Source organism: Dendrobates tinctorius, unplaced genomic scaffold (genome assembly GCF_039654945.1).
Source record: "Dendrobates tinctorius isolate UK_male_01 unplaced genomic scaffold, ASM3965494v1 ptg000164l, whole genome shotgun sequence".
In the NCBI taxonomy this organism is placed as follows: Eukaryota; Metazoa; Chordata; class Amphibia; order Anura; family Dendrobatidae; genus Dendrobates; species Dendrobates tinctorius.
Genome location: NW_027361831.1, coordinates 10871849 through 10899421, shown reverse-complemented (window position 1 = coordinate 10899421; position 27573 = coordinate 10871849). Strand labels below are relative to the sequence as shown.

General features: G+C 43.1%; 2 protein-coding genes across 2 annotated transcripts in view; one reads left to right on the top strand and one right to left on the bottom strand.

The window, feature by feature from the left end:
* The window catches only part of LOC141053042 (uncharacterized), a 97042-nt gene that overhangs the window by 33697 nt on the left and 35772 nt on the right, over window positions 1–27573 (top strand). The gene's annotated exons all lie outside the window — the stretch shown is intronic.
* Window positions 17403–24343, bottom strand: LOC141053035 (uncharacterized). Its single transcript, XM_073550368.1, has 2 exons — window positions 23779–24343; window positions 17403–23285 (listed from the first exon to the last, which is right to left on the bottom strand). Exon 2 carries the CDS (start codon window positions 23271–23273, stop codon window positions 22200–22202), a length of 1074 nt encoding a protein of 357 aa, XP_073406469.1. The 5' UTR covers window positions 23274–23285; window positions 23779–24343; the 3' UTR covers window positions 17403–22199.

The window sequence follows — 27573 nt, the reverse complement described above, 5'->3', positions numbered from 1 at the left end:
CTCGTATTATATAGAGTCATTACAGAGTTATCTATTTCCAGTGTTTATTTCTGTTACTGTTGATGATTCTGGCTTACAGGCAATGAAAACCCAAAAGTCATTATCTCAGTAAATTAGAATACTTTATAACTCCAACTTGAAAAAATGATTTTAAAATCTGAAATGTTGGCCTACTGAAATGTATGTTCAGTAAATGCATTCAATACTTGGTCGGGGCTCCTTTGGCATCAATTACTGCATCAATGCGGTGTGGCATGGAGGCGATCAGCCTGTGGCACTGCTGAGGTGTTATGGAAGCCCAGGTTGCTTTGATAGCCTTCAGCTCGTCTGCATTGTTGTGTCTGGTGTCTCATCTTCCTCTTGACAATACTTCACAGATTCACTATGGGGTTAAGCTCAGGTGAGTTTGCTGGCCAATCACGCACAGTGATACTGTTATTCTTCAACCAGGTATAGGTACTTGGCAGTATGGACAGGTGCCAAGTCTTGTTGTAGAATGAAATTTCTATCTCCAAAAAGCTTGTCAGCAGAGGTAAGTATGAAGTGCTCTAAAATTTCCTGGTAGACGGCTGCGCTCACTCTGGTCTTGATAAAACACAGTGTACCTACACCAGCAGTTGACATGTCTCCCCAAACCATCACTGATTGTGGAAACTTCATACTAAACCTTAAGCAGCTTGGACTGCCTGTCACTCCACTCTTCCTCCAGGCTCTGGAACCTTGTTTTCCAAGGTTTAGTGTGAAGTTTCCACAATCAGTGATGGTTTGGGGAGCCATGTCATCTGCTGGTGTAGGTCCACTGTGTTTTATCAAGACCAAAGTCAGCGCAGCCGTCTACCAGGAAATTTTAGAGCACTTCATGCTTCCCTCTGCCGACAAACTTATTGGAGATGGAAATTTCATTATCCAGCAGGAGTTAGTACCTGTCCACGCTGCCAAAAGTACTAATACCTGGTTTAAAAACAACAGTATTGCTGTGCTTGATTGGCCAGCAAACTCGCCTGACCTTAACCCGACAGAGAATCTATGGGGTATTGTCAAGAGGAAGATGAGAGACACCAGACACAAGAACGCAGACAAGCTGAAGGCTGCTATCAAAAGCAACCTGGGCTTCCATAACCCCTCAGCAGTGCCACAGGCTGATCACCTCCATGCCACACCACATTAATGCAGTAATTGATACCAAAGGAGCCTGACCAAGTATTGAGTGCATTTACTGAACATACATTTCAGTAGACCAACATTTCAGATTTTAAAATCATTTTTCAAGCTGGTGTTATAAAGTATTCTAATTTACTGAGATAATGACTTTTGGGTTTTCATTGGCTGTAAGCCAGAATCATCAATATTAACAGAAATAAACACTTGGAATAGATCACTCTGTTTTCTAACGACTCTATATAATATATGAGTTTCACTTTTTGTATTGTAGAACTGAAAGAAATTAACTTTTTGATGATATTCTCATTTTGCGAGATGCACCTGTACTTATATTGTATATGTATGTATTCCAGACTCTTTACCAGATGTGATACTCCAAAGAAAATGCCATGATGTTTCTTATAAAAAATGTAGCGGTTATTTGGACTGTCCACCAAAAAGAATAATTGCAGCAAAACATAAAATAGGTGAATCAGTTACAGAGAGATTGTTCATATCAAAGTTTGTTCACCATCTTTCCTGGGATCCTGAATGGTAGGTTGTCTCTGGCTGTGTCAGTAGCATGTTTGTAGTGAATGAAGAAGCATGTGTGTCAGCTTACATATCAGCTGTTCAGTGTACAGCACTGGTACCCATATAAAGTTAAAGCCTCCTTTATCTGGTGTCACGTGGTTATATGTCCCACATAACACCTGTTCTCTGTATATGGTGGATCTTTTAGACGAGGTGCAAATGGGACTTGACCCTGGGAAAAATCCAGAAAGTTTGAGGGTAGGTATGGACCCCTAAATCTGTGTATGTCTGACTACATTATTTTCTGCAGTTTTAGTTTACACACAGACAGGGCAGGCAGACTAGGCAGCTCCCACTCCTGAAGGGCACCCCAGCCAGTGGTGTGCCACTAATAGCGGCACACCATGCTGCCGGTATGAGGCCCGTGAGTAAGGGGGAGCAGGCTCTGCCCCCGCATTGCGCATTCAACTTATCAGCATCATGGATGCTGATACAGTTGAAAGCACTGATGGAGGAGAGTGTCAGATGACACTCTCTCCCATCATTCTCCCTCTGCCTCTGACACAGTGGGCGCACGATTACGTCACTTCATTGTGTGCGTCTCAACAGTGAAGCTGATGAGAAGTGCTGCAGAAGCCAGAACAGCATGGGAACGGGGAGAGATATTGTATTTTTTTTTATAATGCTGTGGGGCTGCGTTATAGTGTTTGTGTGCGTGTGTTATACTGTATGTAATACTGCTGAACTGTGGGGCTGCATTATAGTGTGTGTGTGTATGTGTGGGGGCACTGCATTATACTGTGTATGGTGCTGCATTATACTGTGTGTGTGGGGGGCTGAATTATATTGTGTGCTATACTGTGTGTAATGGTGCTGGACTGTGGGTCTGCATTATCCTGGGTGTGTGTGGGGAGTGGGAGGTTGTATTATACTGCGTGTGTGGGCTGCATTATACATTGTGTTTGGGAGGCTGCATTACAGTGTGTTATACTGTGTGTAATAGTGTTGGACTGTAAGTCTGCATTATACTATGTGTGTGGGAGGCTGCATTATACAGTGTGTTTGGGGGAGCTGCATTATAGTCTGTGTGTGTGTTATACTGTGTGTAATACTACTGGACTGTGAGGCAGCATTATACTGTTTGTGTGTGTGTGGAGGGCTGCATTATACTCTAAATGGGCTGCATTATACTCTATGGGGGCTGCATTATACTCTATTGAGGATTATGGGTTGCATTATACTATATGTACTATATAAGTCCTGTATCGAGGACTATGGGGAATGCATTATACTATATGAAGGACCATGGGGTGAATTATACTATATGAACTACTGTATATATGACCTGCATTATACTGTAGCAAGGACTATGGAGAATGCATTATACTATGAGGAGTGCATTGTACTTAAATGGAGAACTATGATGGGTGCATTATACAATATGGAGGACTATGGGATGCATTATACTATATGGAGGACTATGAGAAGTGCAATATACTATAGAGTGGATATGAGGAGCGCATTAAACTCTAGGGAGTATATGGGAACATATTATACTATATGGAGGACTATGGGGAGTGTATTGGACTATAATGAGTGTATTATACTATATGGAGGACTGTGGGGAGTATTAAAGTATATGGATGGATAAGGGGAACATTATACTATTTGGAGGACTATGGGGTGTATTATGCTATTCGTAAGACTATGGGTTGTATTATATTATGTGGAGGACTATGGGGTGTATTATACTATGCGGAAGACTATGGGTTGTATTATATATACTACTAGCTGAAGAGCTCGGCATTGCCTGGGCATAGTAACTAACTGTGATTAGTTATAACAAATTATAATTATCCTCCATTCCATAGTCTCGTGCCCATATACCCATCATACATATCCTCCATCCCATAGTCCAATGCCCATATATCCATCATACATATCCTCCATCCCATAGTCGAGTGCCCATATACCCATCACACATCCTTCATCCCATAGTCCCATGCCCATATACCCATCATACATATCCTCCATCCCATAGTCCCATGTTGTGAGCTCATCTGTTCATTCATCTTTTGTGTCCGAGGATCTCCCTCTTCTGGTGAAGGAAGGTAGTGGGGCTGATTGGGATGAAAGAAACCAAACACCTGATCGCGTGGATGGTGACTGGGTAACGGGAACTTCAGACTGGATATAAGGCAGCCGACGCCCTTCAGAGTCGCTGGTGATTTCTCTGCTGGATTCTTGGAGACCAGTCTGATTCCTGCTTCCCAAAGATAAGTTTTTGCTCTGCTATTTAACTTATTAGAGAAAACAAAAAGCAAAAAACACAAATATCCTGAACTAAAAAGTAAAAAATATACTGCAAATAATGCATAAAGGTAGTAATAATAATAAGGGTATTTAGTAAACATAATTTTGATCAAAATAATGTACTGTTACTAGTGGTTCAGCCGCTCGATCCTTACTACCTTTATGCATTATTTGCAGTATATTTTTTACTTTTTAGTTCAGGATATTTGTGTTTTTTGCTTTTTGTTTTCTCTGGTTAATGGTCATGTGTTAATATGCACTTACATTGTGCATACTCATTAACTTACTTTCTCAGTTCAGATTTGTTTTTTATTCATTTCATTGTGCATTCAGTGCATATATGGGTGTGACCGCCCTTTTTCTGAGCTGGGAATGCCATCCAGTCTGGCCTAAGCTGTTACTAGTGGTTCAGCCGCTCGATCCTTATTCACATTCACGTCACTTGGCAAGTGAAAAGGTTTTAAATACTAGAGTAGGGACTGTCCCACAAGGGTTGCCGTGACGTGGCGGGATGGCTTGTACATTATTTTGATCAAAATTATGTTTACTAAATACCCTTATTATTATTACTACCTTTATGCATTATTTGCAGTATATTTTTTACTTTTTAGTTCAGGATATTTGTGTTTTTTGCTTTTTGTTTTCTCTGGTTAATGGTCATGTGTTAATATGCACTTACATTGTGCATACACATTAACTTACTTTCTCAGTTCAGATTTGTTTTTTATTCATTTCATTGTGCATTCAGTGCATATATGGGTGTGACCGCCCTTTTTCTGAGCTGGGAATGCCATCCAGTCTGGCCTAAGCTGTTACTAGTGGTTCAGCCGCTCAATCCTTATTCACATTCACGTCACTTGGCAAGTGAAAAGGTTTTAAATACTAGAGTAGGGACTGTCCCACAAGGGTTGCCGTGACGTGGCGGGATGGCTTGTACATTATTTTGATCAAAATTATGTTTACTAAATACCCTTATTATAATTACTACCTTTATGCATTATTTGCAGTATATTTTTTACTTTTTAGTTCAGGATATTTGTGTTTTTTGCTTTTTGTTTTCTCTGGTTAATGGTCATGTGTTAATATGCACTTACATTGTGCATACACATTAACTTACTTTCTCAGTTCAGATTTGTTTTTTATTTATTTAACTTATTAGTTTTGGTTTTGTTTATCTTGTTTTTTGGAGTTCTGCCATCCCTGGCCGGGGGTGTGCTGGATTCTTTTTCCTTGATCAGTGTTCTCTTTTGCTCTGCTTCCAGAATATTCTGAGTGCTGATATAGGGTTTGAAGTCTAGTGACTTCAGGGTCCTTTTTGCTTATCAGTTGTGTTGGTAATATTTTTAGCAGGGTTTTCTCGGATTGCAAACAGCAGCTTTTCTGTCCTGTCCTTTTCAGTTAGCTTGGGCCCCATCGTTTGCTCAACCTATCTTTCTATCTGTGTTAGTGTTTTCATCTTGCTTCACCGTCATTATATGTTGGGGGCTGCCTGTTGCTTTGGGGTCTGCTCTGGGGCAGTCAGTTTTTCCCTTTTCTCTCTTTAGGCTTATGTAGATCTCCGGCTGTGCCGAGGTGTTTAGGATCACCGTAGGAACACTCCACGGCTACTGCTAGTTGTGTGATAGGATTAGGGGTCTGCAATCCGCTAGTTTCCAACCTCTCTGATTTTCTGGGCTGAGCTTGTGTTTTGTTTTTTCCTCCTCGATGACTCAATCATAACAGTCCCATGCCCATATACCCAAAATACATATCCGCCATCCCATAGTCCCATGCCCTTATACCCATCATGCAAATCCTCCATCCCATAGTCCCGTACCCAAATACCCATTATGACATAACCATCACCATTGTAACCTATTATGACATCATCATCACCATGGCAACCATTACGACATAACCGTCACGATTGCAACCTATTATGACATCATCGTCACCATGGCAACCATTATGACATCATCTTCGCCACTGCAACCTATTAAGACATCAGCGTCGCCTTGGCAACCATTATGACATCATAATGAGGGGCGGGGCTTGATACACACACACACACATACACACATACACTCGTTTTTATATACCCTGCTCAAAAAAATAAAGGGAACACTTCAACACTGAATGGCAATCAATTTTACATGCTGTTGTGCAAATGGAATAGACAACAGATGGAAATTATTGGCAATTATCAAGACACCCTCAATAAGGAAGTGGTTCTGCAGGTTGGGACCACAGACCACATCTCAGTACCAATGCTTTCTGGCTGATGTTTTGGTCACTTTTGAATGCGCTACCAGGAGACAGGCCAGTACACTAGGAGCACAACCCCATCTGTGGACGTCGGGCACTCAGACCATCCTCATGGAGTCAGTTTCTAACCGTTTGTGCAGATACCTGCACATTTGTGGCCTGCTGGAGGTCATTCTGCAGGGCTCTGGCAGCGGTCCTCCTGTTCATCCTTGCACAAAGGCTGAGGTAGCGGTCCTGCTGCTGGGTTGTTGCCCTCCTATGGCCCCCTCCACATCTCCTGGTGTACTGACCTGTCTCCTGGTAGCGCCTCCAGCCTCTGGACACTACGCTGACAGACACAGCAAACCTTCCTGCCACAGCTCACATTGATGTGCCATCCTGGATGAGCTGCACTACCTGAGCCACTTGTGTGGGTTGTAGAGTCCGTCTCATGCTACCACGAGTGTGAAAGCACAACCAACATACAAAATTGACCAAAACATCAGCCAGAAAGCATTGGTACTGAGATGTGGTCTGTGGTCCCCACCTGCAGAACTACTCCTTTATTGAGGGTGTATTGACAATTGCCAATAATTTCCATGTGTTGTCTATTCCATTTGCACAACAGCATGTGAAGTTGATTGTCAATCAGTGTTGCTTCCTAAGTGGACAGTTTGATTTCACAGAAGTTTGATTTACTTGGAGTTATATTCTGTTGTTTAAGTGTTCCCTTTATTTTTTTGAGCAGTATATATAGATGGTGGTTTCTCCTGTTGACTTCCACATGAATCCAACCAAAAAGCTGTTGCTGAAGAGCCCGGAGTTGCCCGGGCATTGTAACTGTGGTTAGTTACTGTATAACAAATTATAATGATTATCCTCCATCCCATAGCCCCGTGCCCGTGTACCCATCATACATATCCTCCATCCCATAGTCCCGTGCTCATATACCCATCATACATATCCTCCATCACATAGTCCCGTGCCCATATACCCATCACATATCCTCCATCCCATAGGTGTGTATCAAGCCACACCCACTCTGCATACCAGGGACATCATCAGTTGATTATGACATCATCAAATGATCATGACCTCATTGAATAATTATGACATCAAATGATTATGACATCAGTTGATTATGACATCAAATGATTATCACATAATTGAATAACTGTGACATCATCAGTTGATCATGACATCATTGATTGATTGTGATGTCATCAAATGATTATGACATCATCATCAGCGGGGTATTCTCAGTTGATTATGACATCATCAAATGATCATGACCTCATTGAATAATTATGACATCATCAGTTGATTATGACCTAATCAAATGATGATGACATCATTGAATAATTGAGACATCATCAGTTGATTATGATATTGATTGATTGTGGTATCATCATATGATTATGACATCATCGATTGATTATGATATCATCATCAAATGATGATGACCTCATTGAATAATTATGACATCAAATGATTATGATATCATCAGTTGATTATGACATCATCAAATGATTAAGACATCATTGAATAATTGTGACATCATCAGTTGATTATGACATCATCGTTGATTGTGATATCATCATATGATTATGACATCATCGTCGATGCACACATACACACACACATACACTCAGCTTTATATATATTTCAATAGATAATGTCATAATCAACTGATGATGTCACAATTATTCAATGACTAGCTGAAGAGCCTGGCGTTGCCCGGGCATAGTAACTAACTGTGGTTAGTAATAACAAATTATACAGTAATGGTTATCCTCCATCCCATAGTCAAGTGCCCATATACCCATCATAGATATCCTCCATCCCATAGTCCAGTGCCCATATACCCATCATAAGTATCCTCCATTCCATAGTCCAGTGCCCATATACCCATCATAAGTATCCTCCATCCCATAGTCCAGTGCCCATATACCCATCATACATATCCTCCATCCCAGTGAACACAGCAGAGTGAAAAATATATATATTAGTTCAATGTATATAAAATAAGGTGATTTACCCTTAAATAAAATATAACTCTGCTAAGAGAGGGTGAATGGCAGACCATTCAGTATCAGGTATAAAAAATAGCTGAGCCCATATAGATGAACATTAACCCCTTTCCGTCATGTGACGTACTATTCCGTCCATGTGCCCTGGGACTTAATTCCCAGGGACGGGATAGTACTTCACAGCGATCAGCGGCGCCCACGTGGTCAGCGCCGCTGATCGCGGCCGGGTGTCAGCTGATTATCACAGCTTACACCCGGCACAATGTGTCAGGGGCGGTCACGGATCGCCCCCGACATGTTAACCCCTTGCACACCGCGATCAAACACGATCGCGGTGTACCGGGGGTTAAAGGGAAGCATCGGCAGGGAGGGGGCTCCCTCCGTGCTTCCCTGAGCCCCCCACAGCAGCGCAATGTGCAGCGCTGATGCGGGGGGCTCAATCCCTGCAGGTCCCCCCGAATCCAAGATGGTGACGGGGACCTTCGGGGGCCTGCAGGGATCTGGCTTCCTCAGTGCCTGCAAAACGCAGGCACAAGGAAGCCTTGTGCAGTGCCTGTGACAGATCGCTGATCTGTCACAGTGATCTGTGATGTGACAGATCAGCGATCTGTCACATGACAGGTATGTCCCCCCTGGGACAATGTAATAAAGTAAAAAAAAAAAAAAAAGTGGAAAAATAATTTTAAAAAAATCGCTAAATAAATTTAAAAAATATATATATATTCCCTAAATAAATTCATTTTTTGGAAATAAAAAAAATAAATAAATAAAAGTACAGATATTTGGTATCGCCGCGTCTGTAACGACCTGCCCTATAAAACTGTCCCACTAGTTAACCCCTTTAGTGAACCCCTTAAAAAATAAAAATAAAAAACTAAGCAAAAAATAATGATTTATTATCATACCGCCAAACAAAAAATGCAATAACGCGCGATCAAAAAGGCGCATATAAATATCCATGGTACCGCTGAAAGCGTCATCTTGTCCCGCAAAAAACGAGCCGCCATACAGCATCATCAGCAAAAAAATAAAAAAGTAATAGCTCGCAGAATAAAGTGATGCAAAAATAATTATTTTTTATATAAAATTGTTTTCATTGCATAAAACCGACAAAACATAAAAAAAAGACCTAAATAAGGTATCGCTGTAACCGTACTGACCTGAAGAATAAAACCGCTTTATCAATTTTACCGCACGCGGAATGGTGTAAACGCACCCCCCCAAAAGAAATTCATGAAATGCTGGTTTTTGTTCATTCTGCGTCCAAAAAATCTGAATAAAAAGCGATCAAAAAATGTCACGTGCCCGAAAATGGTACCAATGAAAACATCAACTCATCCCGCAAAAAATAAGACCTCACATGACTCAGTGGGTCAAAATATGGAAAAATTATAGCTCTCAATATGTGGTGATACAAAAACTATTTTTACAATAAATAGCGTCTTTTAGCGTGTGACAGCTGCCATACATAAAAACCACCATAAATAGTAAATCAAACCCCCCGTTATCACCCCCTTAGTTAGGGAAAAATAATAAAATTAAAAGAAAATGTATTTATTTCCATTTTCCCATTAGGGCTAGGGTTAGGGCTAGGGTTTGGACTGAGATTAGGGTTAGGGCTAGGGTTAGGGTTAGGGCTAGGGCTAGGGTTAGGGTTAGGGCTAGGGTTAGGGCTAGGGTTAGGGCTAGGGCTCAGATTAGGGTTAGGGGTGTGTCGGGGTTAGGGTTGGAGTTAGAATTGGGGGGTTTCCACTGTTTTGGCACATCAGGTGCTCTCCAAATGCAACATGGCGTCTGATCTCAATTCCAGCCAATTCTGCGTTGAAAAAGTCAAATGATGCTCCTTCCCTTCCAAGCTCTGCCATGCGCCCAAACAGTGTTTTACCCCCACATATAAGGTATCAGCCTACTCAGGACAAATTGCAAAACAACTTTTTGGGTCCAATTTCTCCTGTTACTCTTAGGAAAATAAAAAATTGGGGGCAAAAATATAATTTTTATGGAAAAAAATTATTTTATTATTTTCATGCCTGGGCGTTATAAACTTCTGTGAAACACTTGGGGGTTCAAAGTGCTCACCACACATCTAGATAAGTTCCGTGGGGGGTCTAGTTTCCAAAATGGGGTCACTTGTGGGTAGTTTCAATAGTTCAGGTACATCAGGGCCTCTCCAAACGCACATGACACCCGCAGACCATTCCATCAAAGTCTGCATTCCAAAACATCACTACTTCCCTTCCGAGCCCCGACGTGTGCCCATACAGTAGTTTTCTCCCACACATGAGGTATCAGCGTACTCAGGACAAATTGGACAACAACTTTTGGGGTCCATTTTCTCCTGGTACCCTTGGGAAAATAAAAAAATTGGGGACTAAATGATTGTGTTTGTGGAAAAAATACGATTTTTTTATATTCACGCCCGGGCGTTATAAACTTCTGTGAAGCCCTTGGAGGTTCAAAGTGCTCACCACACATCTAGATAAGTTCTTTAGGGGGTCTAGTTTCCAAAATGGGGTCACTTGTTGGGGGTTTCCACTGTTTAGGTACATCAGGGGCTCTCCAAAAGCAACATGACACCCGCAGACCATTCCAGCAAAGTCTGCTTTCCAAAACGTCACTACTTCCCTTCCGAGCCCTGACGTGTGCCCATACAGTAGTTTTCTCCCACATATGGGGTATCAGCGTACTCAGGACAAATTGGACAACAATTTTTGGGGTGCTATTTCTCCTGGTATCCTTGGGAAAATAAAAAAAAATTGGTGACTAAAAGATCATGTTTGTGGAAAAAATACGATTTTTTTATTTTCACGCCAGGGCGTTATAAACTTCTGTGAAGCATGGGGGGGGTTCAAAGTGCTCACCATACATCTAGATAAGTTCCCTGGGGGGTCTAGTTTCCAAAATGGTGTCATTTGTTGGGGGTTTTCACTGTTTTGGTACATCAGGGGCTTTCCAAACGCGACATGGTGTCCGATCTCAATTCCAGCCAAAAACGTCAAATGGTGCTGCTTCCCTTCCGAGCTCTGCCATGCGCCCAAATAGTGGTTTACCCCCACATGTGGGGTATCAGCGTACTCAGGACAAATTGCACAATAACTTTTAGGGTCCTGTTACCATTGGAAAAATAAAAATTGGGGGTGAAAAGATAATTTTTGTGGGAAAAATATGATTTTTTAATTTTACAGCTGTACGTTATAAACTTCTGTGAAGCCCTTGTGGGTTCAAAGTTCTCACCACATATCTAGATAAGTTCCTTGGGGTGGTCTAGTTTACAAAATGGGGTCACTTGTGGGGGGTTTCCACTGTTTAGGTACATCAGGGGCTCTCCAAACGTGACATGGCGTCCGATCTGAATTCCAGCCAATTTTGCATTGAAATGTCAAACGCCGCTCCTTCCCTTCTGAGCTCTGCCATGCGCCGAAACAGTGGTTCCCCCCCCACATATCAGGTATCAGTGTAGTCAGGACAAACTGCACAATAACTTTTGCGGTCCAATTTCTCCTGTTACCCTTGGTAAAATAAAAAAAATTGAACCTGAAGTATTTTTTTTTGTGAAAAAAAGTTAAATGTTCATTTTTTTTTTTAAATATTCAAAAAATTCCTGTGAATCACCTGAAGGGTTAATAAACTTCTTGAATGTGGCTTTGAGCACCTTAATGGGTGCTGTTTTTAGAATGGTGTCACTTTTGGGTATTTTCTATCATATAGACCTCTCGAAGTGGCTTCAAATGTGATGTGGTCCGTAAAAATAAAATGGTGTTGCAAAAATGAGAAATCGCTGGTCAACTTTTAACCCTTATAATTTCCTAACAAAAAAATTTTGGTTCCAAAATTGTGCTGATGTAAAGTAAACATGTGGGAAATGTTACTTATTAAGTTTTTTGTGTGCCGTATCTCTGTGATTTAAGGGCATAAAAATTCAAAGTTGGAAAATTGCGAAATTTTAAAAATTTTTGCCAAATTTCCGTTTTTTTCACAAATAAACGCAAGTTATATGAATGAAATTTTACCACTAACATGAAGTACAATATGTCATGAGAAAACCGTGTCAGAATCACCGGGATCCATGGAAGTTTTTCAGAGTTATAACCTCATAAAAGGACAGTGGTCAGAATTGTAAAAATTGGCCGGGTCATGAACGTGCAAACCACCCTTGGGGGTGAAGGGGTTAAAAATAGGACGTAAGGCAAATTATTTTTAATAAAAATCCTTTATTATTAATAGGTTAAACACTGTGCACACAAAAAGGCACCAAGAAAATATAAAACAAATACAAACTTATTACATGCATACAGTTTAGACCCACGGTAAAAAATTAATTAGTTTAGCCCCAATTAAATGTATAGCACACAGGTATGATATCAAAAGATCCAGAAATTAGCATAGAGCAGAAAATAATAAAATTAATAAAATATAAAATGTGCATATGTAAAGTGCTAAGTGCTAATTAATATAAAAGAAGAAATAACATACCAGAACCTGTGTAATATTTGTCAAAAAAATGATGATAAATAATAAATAAAGGATAACAGCCGGTCAAAAAACAGTTAACTAAAGCGCAAAAAATGAGCAAAACGCTGCACCCTGCTGCCACAGATGGGAATGAAATTCACTCATGAAAAACTGCTGAGTGCAAAGTGACATCCACTTCAAACTGAAGAAAAAATCAGTCAATGTAATATAAAGTGCCAAACTGCTATTTGCATAAAAATATCACAAATTGTGAATGTGCCAAAGTTAGATAAAATATTATTGTGCCCTATGCTCTTTTATTGAATGTTTAGGAAACAATTTTTCTATAACTGGTTTCAACCTGCATATTATAAAGTGCTATAGTGCATTTAACTCATGTTGATAAAGGCCCATTCATCAATCACAAAAATGTGACCAGAAGACCATATACAGAGAAGAGGCACAAGATCCAGGAAGTACAGAGTGACCAAGTCAAAGGGGGACTAAAGCTGCAGTGGGTCAAAGATTGCCATGGTGATGGTGCCTAACTAGTAAAAAAGCCACCAAGAAAATATAAAGCAAATACAAAATTAATACATACATACAGTATGTATGTATTAATTATGTATTTGTTTTATATTTTCTTGGTGCCTTTTTGTGTGCACAGTGTTATTTAACCTATTAATAATAAAGGTTTTCTTTTAATAATATTTTGCCTTACATCCTATTTTTAATGTTCATCCATATGGGCTCAGCTCTTTTTTATATCCTCCATCCCATAGTCCCGTGCCCATATATCCATCACACATCCTCCATCCCATAGCTGTATGTGTGTGTATGTGTTGTGTATCAAGCCACGCCCACTCCACATAGCTCCACCCACTCCGCATAGCGGGGACATCATCAGTTGATTATGACATCATCAAATGATCATGACCTTGTGTGGGTCCGCTCTGTACACGTGATATACACAGGGCTCCTCACACGAGGCTCCACTCCGTACACGCCGTAACACACATGGCAACACTCCACACACGTCGTACACACGCAGCTCCGCTCCGTACACCTCGTACACACGCAGCTCCGCTCCGTACACCTCGTACACACGCTGCTCCGCTCCGTACACCTGGTACACACTTCCGCTCCGTACACCTCGTACACACGCGGCTCCGCTCCGTACACCTCGTACACACGCGGCTCCGCTCCGTACACCTCGTACACACGCGGCTCCGCTCCGTACACCTCGTACACACGCGGCTCCGCTCCGTACACCTCGTACACACGCGGCTCCGCTCCGTACACCTCGTACACACGCGGCTCCGCTCCGTACACCTCCTACACACGCTGCTCCGCTCCGTACACCTGGTACACACGCGGCTCCGCTCCGTACACCCTGTACACACACGGCTCCGCTCCGTACACCTCGTACACACGCGGCTCCGCTCCGTACACCTCGTACACACGCTGCTCCGCTCCGTACACCTCGTACACACGCGGCTCCGCTCCGTACACCTCGTACACACGCGGCTCCGCTCCGTACACCTCGTACACACGCGGCTCCGCTCCGTACACCTCGTACACACGCGGCTCCGCTCCGTACACCTCGTACACACGCGGCTCCGCTCCGTACACCTCCTACACACGCTGCTCCGCTCCGTACACCTGGTACACACGCGGCTCCGCTCCGTACACCCTGTACACACACGGCTCCGCTCCGTACACCTCGTACACACGCGGCTCCGCTCCGTACACCTCGTACACACGCGGCTCCGCTCCGTACACCTCGTACACACGCGGCTCCGCTCCGTACACCTCGTACACACGCGGCTCCGCTCCGTACACCTCGTACACACGCGGCTCCGCTCCGTACACCTCGTACACACGCGGCTCCGCTCCGTACACCTCGTACACACGCGGCTCCGCTCCGTACACCTCCTACACACGCTGCTCCGCTCCGTACACCCTGTACACACACGGCTCCGCTCCGTACACCTCGTACACACGCGGCTCCGCTCCGTACACCTCGTACACACACGGCTCCGCTCCGTACACCTCGTACACACGCTGCTCCGCTCCGTACACCTGGTACACACGCGGCTCCGCTCCGTACACCCTGTACACACACGGCTCCGCTCCGTACACCTCGTACACACGCGGCTCCGCTCCGCACACCTCGTACACACACGGCTCCGCTCCGCACACCTCGTACACACACGGCTCCGCTCCGCACACCTCGTACACACACGGCTCTGCTACATCCCCCCTGTAAACCCCTCCTGACCCCACACAGAAACTTCCCCTCATCCAGCACCATGACAACCAGCACAGCAGAGTCCTGCATACACTGAGGCCCCTGATCATGTGACCCCTGACTCCTCCCCTCCTGTGACCTCATCCCAGGTCCTGTGCGCACAGAGCAGCCATATATGTGGAGTGCGGCTCTGCAGGTGGAGGTAGGTGCTGGAGATTCCCCATTACTGGGCTGCACAGGGGGCAGTAACCCCTTCATTACTGGGCTGCACAGGGGGGCAGTAATCCCTCCATTACTGGGCACAGGGGGCAGTAACCCCTTCATTACTGGGCTGCACAGGGGGGCAGTAATCCCTCCATTACTGGGCACAGGGGGCAGTAACCCCTTCAGTGCTGAGCCTACTTTGCTGTAATCTGTCATCTTGTATGACCTATTTACCTGCAGATTTCGGGTGACATTGCTCCCAGGCTGCCTTTCTGACAGTGCGGTAATGGGAGGAAGATTACAGAGGTTTCCCACTACTAGGACGACCCCTTTATTGATCAAAATGTTTGGCCCTGATAAAATAATAAAGCTTATACTCCCCTCCCGTGGCGGCACCATTCCAGCGGTGTTGGCACTCGCTCCACAGGGGCTTCCGTACGGTTGTTGTGACATTGGCGCCAAGCAGCACTGGCATCGCTGTCTCCGCCTTTGGACAAATGGAACATGTACTTGGAAGTCGCTTGCTACACTTGTAAGGAGAGCTTTAAACTAGAACAACATGGGAAGGGAAGCAAAAGACCAGAAAAAGCCATACACCTGACAAATGCTATTGAGAACTCTGCTATTAGAAGTGGAAAGGAAGAACAAAGACGAAAGAATCTAATTAATAAAATTATTATTGGAGAAAGAGAAACCAATCACAAACTAAAATGCTTCTATACTAATGCACAAAGCATGGGCAACAAACAAGGAGAATTGGAACTACTAACACAGGAAAAGAAATATGATGTCATTGGAATCACTGAAACTTGGTGGGACAATACACATGATTGGAATACAAGACTAGAAGGATACAACTTATTTGCAAGAAACAGACTTGATAAACGTGGAGGGGGTGTCGCATTGTATGTTAGAAACGCGTATATCTGCACAGAGATTGAAGCTTCAGAGACTGGGAGTTCTGTGGAAACTGTTTGGGTAAGAATACAAGGACAGAACAATGGAAAGGACACCATTGTAGGCATTTACTACAGGCCGCCTGTGCAAGCTGAAGATATGGATGAACTCTTTATGCATCAAATGGCCAAGTTCTCCAAAAAATATGACATAGTTGTCATGGGAGATTTCAACTATCCAGACATTTGTTGGGAATCTCTCTCAGGCAAAACTAACAGGTCAAGGAAATTCTTATCCTCTCTTGCTGACAACTTTATCTTCCAAAAGGTAGGGGAGAAAACAAGGGGAACTGCTACCTTGGATCTAATCCTTATAAACAGGGAGGAAATGGTCGAGGAGGTAAAAATGGCTGGGACCCTAGGAGGTAGCGACCATGCTATTTTAGAATTTTGGATAACTAGAGGCGGAAGACCTGTGAAGACTCAGACGTCAAGGTTAGATTTCAGAAAGGCAGATTTTAAGGGATTCAGAAAGAGAATCGGAGGGACCCAATGGCTGGATATCCTTAAAGACAAAAATGTCCAGGAAGGATGGGAAATCTTGAAAAATGAAATTCTCAAAGCACAGTTGTTAACAATTCCGAAAAGAGGGAAGAATAGGAAGCATTTAAGGAAACCAGGATGGATGAACACAGAACTTAAGCACATGCTAAAAAGGAAGAAAAAAATGTTTATAAAATGGAAAGAGGGAGGCATATCTAAAGAAGAATATAATGCTGTCTGCAGGGCACAAATCAAATTAGCTAAAGCTGAAAATGAATTGAGGCTTGCAAGAGATGTCAAAAGCAATAATAAAGGATTTTGGGGATATGTCAAAAGTAAAAGAAAAGTCAAAGATGCTATAGGATTTTTACAGGATGAAAATGATGAAATGGTAAGACAGGATGTTGAGAAGGCTGAACTTTTAAATTCCTATTTTGCATCTGTTTTCTCTCAGAAAGGAAATGTAACATCAACTGTTATTCACTGTCCTATTAAGGGAATAGAAGAATCCAGGATATCTATAAACAGAAAGATAGTGAGGAAACACTTAGCTAACCTAAATGAATTCAAGTCTCCAGGTCCAGATGAATTACACCCCAGAGTACTGAAGGAGATAGCAGAAGAAATTTTTGAACCCCTCTCCATAATCTTTGAAAATTCTTGGAGAACAGGAGAAGTGCCAGAAGACTGGAGAAGAGCAAATGTTGTTCCTATCTTCAAAAAGGGGAAGAAGGTGGACCCAGGCAACTATAGGCCGGTGAGTCTGACTTCTATACCAGGAAAGATCTTTGAACAAATTATTAAACAACATGTATGTCTGTTTTAATGTTTTATTTATTGAAATCTGCAAGTTACATCCGAAAGAAAGCAATCAACAAAGTAGCTTACAAAATTATTATATAACCTACAAATTCCACTTTTCGGGAGTTAAACAGATGGTTTGAAATATCAATTCATGGCAAAAACTATTGATATATAGAGGTTTAAGGACAACAACAGCCTTAAAGGAACTTCCAGTAGCAAGATTATCTGGGTTCAAATCTGGGTTCTTCCCATCCACATGCCCCTGCTACATCACATATGCCATGATTTCAAACAAAGATGAAGAAGAACAAAAAAGAAGAAAAGAGAAAAAAAAAACAGTATAGGGAGTAAAGGGACAGGAGGTCAAGTAATTAGAGGGAGAAGTTGGGAGATAGGGGTGGAATATAGGGGAAGTAAGGGGAGGGGGGGGGAGAGGGGAACACTAGGCAACAAGGGTTTCGTCCACTCTGATAAAGCCGAGCAAGGAGGCCACTATAGCCTTATCAACTTCTACTAATGGATCTGAATCGGGTCCATGGGTGCCATACTCTTTCAAAAGCTGAAAGTGAGCCATTCACCAAGGCAGCCAGTTTGGCTACTTGATATAGCATATCTACCTTCTCTTGCAATTGGGATATAGATGGAGTGGTAGTTGTCTTCCAGTTCATAGGTATCAAAAGTTTCGCTGCTGAAAGAATGTGTTGAGTCAACAGAGCAGTATTCTTATGTCCAGTCGGTGACAGAAAATTTAAGAGCACTATCTCCGGTGTCAATGTAAGCTTTTTGCCCACAATTTCCCCGATATAATCCTCTACTAGTCGCCAGAACTGCAGCAGGGGTGGACAGGACCACCACATATGTAAGTATGTTCCCTCCGAGTCACAGCATCTCCAGCATCTAGTAGAAGACCCCGTCTGCCAATAAGTGTTCTGCTGTGGTGTAATATACCATCTGGCGACTATTTTAAAGGAATTCTCTTGTGCTCTAACGCATTGTGATGGGCCATGAGAAGAATTATAAATGTGTGATATTTGATTTGGGGTAAACTTGTATCCCAAATCCTTTTCCCAATGTGTTATATAGGCTCTTTTGAGGCAACAGTCAGTTATATTTAAAACCTGGTAAATAGACGACATTATCTTTTTGGGTTTATCCTTTGTTGCACAGAGAGTCTCAAATGCAGTCAGTGGGCGGGTAACGTCTGCTCCTAAAAGATACTGTGCCAAGGAGTCTCTTATAGAGCCGAATTGTATAAAGGTCAAGTTGGAAAGCCCTGGTTGCTTCTTCAGTTCCTGAAAGGAGGGGAGTGCCCCGTCCGTTAAGAGTTCATCAACCGCTACATTTGCCAGGGAACCGGGTTTGATTAGATCATTGTCTCGGGAATAAGATGCGTGTGGCATTATATCTGCCAACTTGAGTAAGGGGGACAAAGGGGGAACTAGAGTTTTACCAATCCCTTCCATAATTTTAAGGTAGCTTTGGTGTGTATATTAGGTAAATTTTTGTTTATGTTTTTACAAGGATATGCCAAAAGGATGGATCTCAGGGGATAAGGTGCTAGGGCTTCCTCCACCTCAATCCACTGCTTATTGTTAGGAGACCGCAACAGGTCTACCACTCTGGTAAGCATTGTCGCTTGGTAGTACCTTACTATGTCTGGTGCACCCATCCCACCCCTCGATTTGTTTAATGTTAATGTCCTGTATGCTAATCGGGGCTTTTGCTTTTTCCAAACATATCTGCGGAATAATGTATTAATTTTCAGAAGATACGATTTGGGGATGGTTATAGGGAGCATTTGGAAGATATATATGAACTTGGGTAAGATTAGGCTCTTCAGTAAATTTTTCCTTCCCATCCACGACACATACGAGTCCCTCCATGATTTCATGATGGTTTCTACTGAGGCAATTAGGGGGGGAATATTCTGTTGAAAAAGGTCTCTATCCGATCTTCCTATCTTTACACCTAAATATTTGATATATTGTTTTGGCCAGGTGAATGGGTATGTACTTTTTAGTTTAGCTAAGGTATTCGGGGATATATGTATGTCTAGCGCTTCCGACTTAGACATATTTACTTTAAAATTGGAAATTTTGCTATATTGATCTATGAGATCCATCAATGTTGGAAGTCCCAGCAAAGGATTAGTCATCAAGACTAAGAGATCGTCCGCAAATGCCGCTATTTTATAGTGTGTCTTATTGATACGAATACCCTCTATTCCCTCATGTATTTGTATGGCCTTTAAGAGAGGTTCCATTGCTAGCACAAATAACAACGGGGATAGGGGACAGCCCTGTCTTGTTCCGTTCTTTATAGTAAATGCATCTGTTGTAAAATCGTTAATCCTAATATGTGCCTTGGGCTTATCGTACATTGCCATTACGGCTGCTATAAACGCTTCGGGTATCTCAAACTTGATCAGCACTTCCCGTAGGTATACCCAGTCCACCCTGTCAAAGGCCTTCTCTGCATCTGTTCCAAGAAGCATCAATGGGAGTTTACGATTTTTTGCGTATTGAAGAAGGTGTAATACTTTGTGGACATTATCCCTTCCCTCCCTTCCACCCACAAACCCGGTCTGATTTAAGGAAATCAAATTTGGCAATGACTTGGCCATTCTTTTTGCTATCAGCCCTGCTAGGATTTTTAGGTCCACATTAAGGAGAGAGATTGGCCTATAGCTACTACATTGTTCAGGATCCTTCCCCTCTTTGTGTATTAGGGATATTCTGGCTGTAAGCATTTGGTTTGGCAATGGGTGGCCTTGTAAAACTGCGTTGCAAACGTTCAATAAATGTGGGAGTAGGAGGCCAGAGAAGGATTTATAGTAAAGTGCTGAGAATCCATCTGGACCGGGCACTTTCCCCTTCGGGCACTTTGACAGGGCGGACTGCAACTCCCCTAGTAAAAAAGGTCTAGTGAGATATTGTTTTTGGGAATCAGACAAGACAGGCAGATCTAAAGTGCTTAGGAAGGACCTAGTGTCCATGCTTCTTTTAAGTGCGGAATCGGCGTTATCTTCCGGACGGAGATTATATAATTTCTTATAGTAGTCAAGGAATGCCCGCTCCATGTGCTCAGGAGTTTGCGAGCTTAACCCTTGTTCATTCTTGATTGAGTTAATCAGCGTACGTGACTGCCGCTTCCTTAGTTGCGATAACATTAATTTGGATGCTTTGTCTCCATGGACGTACATTCTGTTTTTCCATGTTGCATAGAGCTTAGCAGATCTCGAGTTTAATATGTCTTTAAGTTGCTGTCTTTTTTGTTGCAGCTTCTCTAAGCTATGTTGATCTATTTTATGTTTATGTGTAAGCTCCAGCTGTGATATACTATCATAAAGATCCTGGATTTCTTTTTGTTGCAGTTTATTTAGAAAGGAAGTGATAGATATCAACTCCCCTCTGACAACTGACTTATGTGCTTCCCATAGTATCTGTGAGGAAATTTCTGGTGAAGCATTTTGCTCAAAATATTGGGAAAGCACTTTGTTTATACGTGTCTGTACCTCGGTACTTCCAAGTACTGACTCATTGAGCCGCCATACTCTATGTCGGGGAAAGGCTTTAGATAATGAGAATTTTAACAAAACCGAAGAGTGATCGGAATAAATATTCGGGATTATTTTCGCCTGTTGTATATTGGCAAGCATTTTACTGGATATAAAAATATAGTCTAAACGGTGGTAAGAGTTATGAGGGTGGGAGTAGAAGGTGTAGTCTCGGTCAGAGGGGTTTAGATATCTCCATGTGTCAATCAATTGTAGAGATCCCAATTGTGACTTTATTCTGTAAAGATCTTTAGGTGAGAGCGAACTTTTCTGTTTGGTCGTGTCTAGCAAAGGCTCTAATGCAACATTCAAGTCCCCACCCACAATCAATGCACCCTCTCTAAAGCCATCAATTTTTTTCAGTGTTGAGAGTACCCATCTCAAAAGTTTTTTATTTGGTGCGTATAAACTGCACAATGTTACAAGGGCACCGTTTAGTAGACCTTTGACAAAGATGTAACGACCCTGAGGGTCCGCCATAGTTTCTCTTAGCTGGAAGGGCACTTCCCTTGCCACTGCTATTGACACTCCTCTGGAACCGGACTGGGTGGTTGTCGCATGAAACCATTTATCATATATCGAGCTTTCAAAGGAGGGCAATTTATCCGGTTTGAAGTGCGTTTCCTGAATAAGCAATACTGCTGCCTGCTGTTTTTTGAATAGTTGTAATGTGTGGCGTCTAGTGTTTGGAGAATTCAGCCCATGTGCGTTAAAAGAGATGAATGTGTGTACCTTATCCGAATCCATCATGTTTCTGTACACAGCAGCATCCTTGCAGCTCACGACGGAGACGAATCCCTGTGCCTATGGGAGTGGGGAGGGGGTCTAGGACAAGTAGACCAGACGAAAGAAAGAAAAGGGTAGAGAAAACAAAAAGGTGAAGAGGGGGAGAACACAATATTAACATTATCCATGTTATTATGTTGCACAATATCATTGACCAATATGCCAACGTACCATAGTTACCTACTGACATTGTTTCATAGAGTGCCAGCTTGAGGAAAATTCCAATCAACCTTATAAACTAAATATGAAATATGAAATGCTCCATTCTAGGAGAATGCCCAGTTTGGGCTGTAACTAGATCTAGGTTGAAACCTTACAACGAATTATTGGATAGATGTGGCAGCAGTGCTTACCCATATTTGGAAAAGCACGCCAACCCCATCAGATTTGCTTCAACCATACTCAATACCCCAACTGGGGTAGACACCAAGAAAACTTAACTGCAAAATCTGGGTCTAACCCAAAGATCAAGTATTGTCTCTGGAGTCCTTAGGAAGCGAGGTCTTTGTCAGCTTCCTTTTCAGCCTTTGTGATTTTGGCGTCAGGGCTATCTGCCACGCCGGGTCATCTGGTAGCGGGTGCAATAGGGTCGCCGAATGGAAGGACTCCAGGTCCGGGTAGGCCTCCAGCTCAATCCCCAAGGATTCACATGCCTCTTTGATGTCTTGTGATGTTCTTGCTGAGATACCTTTGTCTCCATTTGTGATATGTACTCCAAACGGGAACAACCATCTAAAACGGATGCCTTTTTTTATCAATGCTTCAGTGAACGGTTTCAAGATCCTCCGCTTCCTGAGAGTGCTAGCCGATAAATCCTGGAAAAGTTTAATTTGTGAGCCTTCATACGAGATCTCCTGCGCCTCCCGCGCTCTGCGAAGAACTAAGTCTTTTGCTCGATAATCGAGGAAGCGACAGATCACATCTCGTGGAGTTTCCCCTTGAGAAGGCCTCGGACGCAATGCTCTGTGTACTCTCACCAGTTCGATTTCCTGTGGATCTGATTCATTAAGTAGATCTTTGAATATCTCTTGTGTTGCTTTCCATAACGCCTCAAAGGCCACCGTTTCAGAAAGGCCTTTAACTCTTATGTTGTTACGACGTTCTCTGTTTTCATGATCTTCTAGCACCGTGTGAATTGTATGTAGTTGGAGTTCATGGACTTTTAAAGAGTCTAGTACAGCGTTCGAACTTTGTGTCATGGCAACTTGCGAATTTTCCAATGTCTCAAGTCTGTGGCCTTGAAGTTTTAGGTCGTGTTTTATCTCTGCAAGTTCTTGTCCTATTGGCTCAAGAGCTTTAGACAATATACGTTTGATGAACGAACGAGTGACTAAGGCCTCTCTCGCTGTGCTGCCCGTGTCAGAGTCACTCTCCGGTTCAGAATCTGAATCTTCTAATGAGGTCAAATCACGAAGCTTGGGTGGTTTAAGAGAATCTGACGGAACCGTTTGTTTTTTAAGAAAGTCATCCATGTCTGTTTGCGTAGTGGACTTTGTAGGTTTGGGCATGCTCTTTTGCGTTTTTACGCTGGATCTCCCCATTTTTGCAGTTATCTAAAGCAGAGAAGAATAGAGCAGTTTGAAGATTAGAATTCCTCTCGCTGGCTATGAATTTAGCTAATGTTCCATTTTATGCCCAATCTTATAAGTGATAAACAATGGAAAGAGATGTCGTTCTGGCTCTGGTCACTAGATGGCAGTCTATAACCACTTTCTGCTGGTTTTCCAGAGAATCCTCTCTTATATCCGTTCAGCTAGGTATAACATGGGTTAATTAGAAAGCAGATAAGGGGGGGAGGAAAGATGTAGGGACAGCACTGGTGGGGGGGGAGCGCTTAATACAGATCTAAGGCTCCTTATATTACTCCCTTCTCTCCTCGCACCCCTCAGGTCAGACAGTCTCAGGCCCCCACTTGATTAATTGATTATCTCCTTTATTGCTACGGAGTTAGGGAGAATGACCATGCTCTCCTGATCCTCTGTCCCCTGAATCAGACCCCCCTGCTCAAGACACTCCGTCACCTTGCTTCTGTTATTTCAGCGTTACCTCAGCTCCCGGAGACGCTTGAATCCCTCAGATCTCTCTCACTGATTGCAGAGAGGGGAGGAGGCTGAAGCGTGCCGCTGCACGTCTATTCTAGGTCCCGGGCCGCGTGTCTTCTGCAAGCCCGACGGGACTATTTTCAATGCTGCGGCGTGATACACACTCTCTGTAGCCGTCCCCCAGCTATGAGAACAGTAGCGATTTTGTGTGTCCTGGTCTGGGGATTTCGCAATGGTACCTTATCTGCAGGGGAGGGTTAGCTCCGGGGTCTCTCTTATCTGACAGCCTTAGGTCAGGGGTGAAGTCTTCTGCCCGAGGCGATGGTGCTGTTAGCAGTATATCCTTCCGCCACTCCGGCAATCTCCCGCCTGCAGGGCCTCAGTTAGATGAATCCCTTCTTTATCCCGAACGTGACTCGCCACCCAGGGTCTATGCGATCCAGTGGGGTCCTGGTTTGGGTTGTAATGCGGGGATGGTATAAAAAGAAGGCTCTGGTGATATTAGAGCCCCTTTTGGTGCATTTGTCCGGGAGCTCAGGTTTCCTGCTTCTTGCTCCACCAACGTTCAGGCTCCGCCCAACAACATGTATGTCAATACCTGGATAAGAATGAAGTGATTAAACAGAGTCAGCATGGGTTTGTAACTAATAAGTCATGTCAGACTAACTTAATTTCCTTCTATGACGGTATCACTGATTGGGTGGATCAAGGAAATGCTGTAGATATAATATATCTTGACTTCAGCAAAGCATTTGACAAAGTCTCTCATACAATCCTTATTGAAAAAATGACTAAGTATGGAATGGACAAGGCAACTGTTAGGTGGATTCATAACTGGCTTAGTGATCGGACCCAAATAGTGGTCGTAAATGGCTGCACATCCAGTTGGAAGAATGTCTCAAGTGGGGTACCACAGGGCTCTGTCCTGGGCCCTGTATTGTTCAACATCTTTATCAACGATTTAGATGAAGGAATTGAGGGTAAACTGATTAAATTTGCTGATGACACAAAGCTAGGAGGGATAGCTAATACTAGAGAAGAGAGAGAGAGGATTCAAAAATATTTAAATAAACTGGAGAAGTGGGCAGCAACTAACAGAATGGTTTTTAACAGGGAGAAATGCAAAGTACTACATCTGGGCAATAAAAATGAAAAAAGCATATATAGAATGGGAGGAATAGGGCTAAGTGACAGCACATGTGAAAAAGACTTGGGTATACTAATAGATCACAGACTGAATATGAGTCAACAGTGTGATGCAGCAGCAAAAAAGGCAAATGCAATTCTAGGATGTATTAACAGAAGCATACAGTCTAGATCACGTGAAGTCATTATTTCCCTCTACTCCTCTTTGGTCAGACCTCATCTGGAATATTGTGTCCAGTTTTGGACACCACATTTTAAAAAAGACATCAACAAACTGGAGCAAGTTCAGAAAAGAGCGACCAGAATGGTGACTGGTCTGCAAACCCTGTCTTATGAGGAAAGGTTGCAGGATTTGGGAATGTTTAGTTTGCAAAAGAGAAGACTGAGAGGAGACTTAATAGCTGTCTACAAATATCTAAAGGGCTGTCACATTGTAGAAGGATCAACTTTATTCTCATTTGCACAAGGAAAGACTAGAAGCAATGGGATGAAACTGAATGGGAGGAGACACAGATTAGATATTAGAAAAAACTTTTTGACAGTTAGAGTGATCAATGAGTGGAACAGGCTGCCACGAGAAGTGGTGAGTTCTCCTTCAATGGAAATCTTCAAACAGAGGCTGGACAGACATCTGACTGGGATGATTTAGCGAATCCTGCTTTGAGCAGGGGGTTGGACCAGATGGCCCAGGAGGTCCCTTCCAACTCTACGATTCTATGATTCTAAGTCATGCTCCATTTGTCCAGAGGCGGAGACAGTGATGCCCCTGTGGAGCGAGTGCCAACACCGCAGGAATGGTGCTGCCACGGGAGGGGAGTATAAGCTTTGTTATTTTCTCAGGGCCAAGCGTGGGCTATGAGATGAAGTTACTCTGTGGAGAGCCGGCTGTCAGTCACTGCAGCAGAGCGTGCCCTGTGTACAGAGCCATGACTGTAGCCGTGCCGGCAGCACGCTCGTGTGACTGAAAGCCATCGGCTCCCAGAAGAAATACAGTGGTTTCTCCCAGGAGCCGCACTTTCAGTGAGGCCGGACAGCTTTAGAACTTCTTTCTATCTGTCATCTATGGTGATTTACCCATGGCTAAGGGCATCACATCTGTGTGCTGCCAAATCTGTCCCTCTCTTCTGAGACAGTTGGGTGTTCGGAACATGTGCGGTTTATCGGGGAATAAAAGCCTATTCCGTATAAACAGATGTGTGTTGAATCAAGCAGGTTGGCCCACCGGATGTTTTTTAGACGTATTAATAAAAAATAGAGGCATAGTCCCCTTCCAAAGCCCCAGCAGATCCAGAGCGGGGCGCTCTTGAGGTTTCCAGTATCTGCCCCTTTTGGCGGTCACAGCATCGCGGCACTCGGTTGACTAGAAGAGCACACCGCCAGAGAAACATTCAATGATGCTATTTTGTCATTTTAGAAATTATTTATTTTGCGCAATTGATGCAAAAACTTGGTACAGGCCCTTGTAACAAGCAAACACACCTTGTCTGACTTGACAGAGTTCAGATTTGTTTTGTTTCAGTGATATTGTGTTGGCAACTTGGCATGATGCTTTCTAGTGCATTAAGAAAAAAAAAAGTGTGATTCCTTATTAAGCAGTACAGATAGCAGCTACACTGAGTCTGAGACCACATTGAGTATTTGGTCAGTATTTTACATCAGGAGTGGAACAATCCGAGGAAAAGTGTAAGGCCGGGGTCACACTTGCGCCTCAATACCCGGCACTGCCAAAAGCATTCGGGACCAAAGTGTGCGGCTGCATAGAAATACATGCAGCCGCCCACTCCGGTCCCAAGGACCGCCGGCAGTGCCGGATATTGATGCGAGTTGCTCGCATTGTACTCGCAAGTCTGACCCCGGCCTAATAGAAACACGTCCCCACTTCTGCATTTATCTCCCACTCCTGGTTTTGGCTTACAAATACTGATGTAAAATACTGACCAAATACAGAAGGTGTGAACGTGGCCTGAATTTAGCACTACCGCTGGCATGTATCTTTCGCTCCCCCCTTACTAATTGAAGCCCTGTATTATGGCTCATTGGTCAGTTTATCTCCTACGAGTTTATCCATGGTTTTTACAGGCTAGAACTCCGATCTAATATAATCTATGAGCCTGTTCCTATGTCTGTGTCTGAGTGGTCCTCACAAAATCAGGGAGACTTGTGTGATTTCAATCTGAGCCTTGGCTCAGTCTCCCAGTTCAAGTCTTTGGGTCTGCGAAAAAATGCCATAGGACTTGGTCAGTATTTTACATCAGTATTTGTATGCTAAAACCAGGAGTGGGTGATTAATACGGAAGTGGTGACGTGCTTCTGTTAGCTTTTCCTCTGTTCCTCTCCTGATTTCGGCTAATACACACTGACCAAATACTGAATGTGTGAACATGGCCTTAGGAGAACTCTGAGAAACCTCCGTTTTGTTTTCTTTCAGAAAAGCTGATGAAACTCGGACCTTTTCTGCATGTGAGAAAAATCATTAAATCCTCTTAATTACTACTTATTTACAGACTACTGCACTCATCTTCTTATCTTCTTCAGTACTGCTGTTACGCAACCTATTATTGTACTTAGTATGTGTCCAATATTTTAGGGCTTTCTCTCCTTATCTCTTGCTGATCTGTGAGGTTTTCGCGTTTTCAGGAAATCGCCCTATAAT

What these genes read in the sequence shown, in the direction of transcription:
- LOC141053035 (XM_073550368.1), bottom strand. Translation starts at nt 23,273, where the DNA reads ATGGGGAGATCCAGCGTAAAAACGCAAAAGAGCATGCCCAAACCTACA.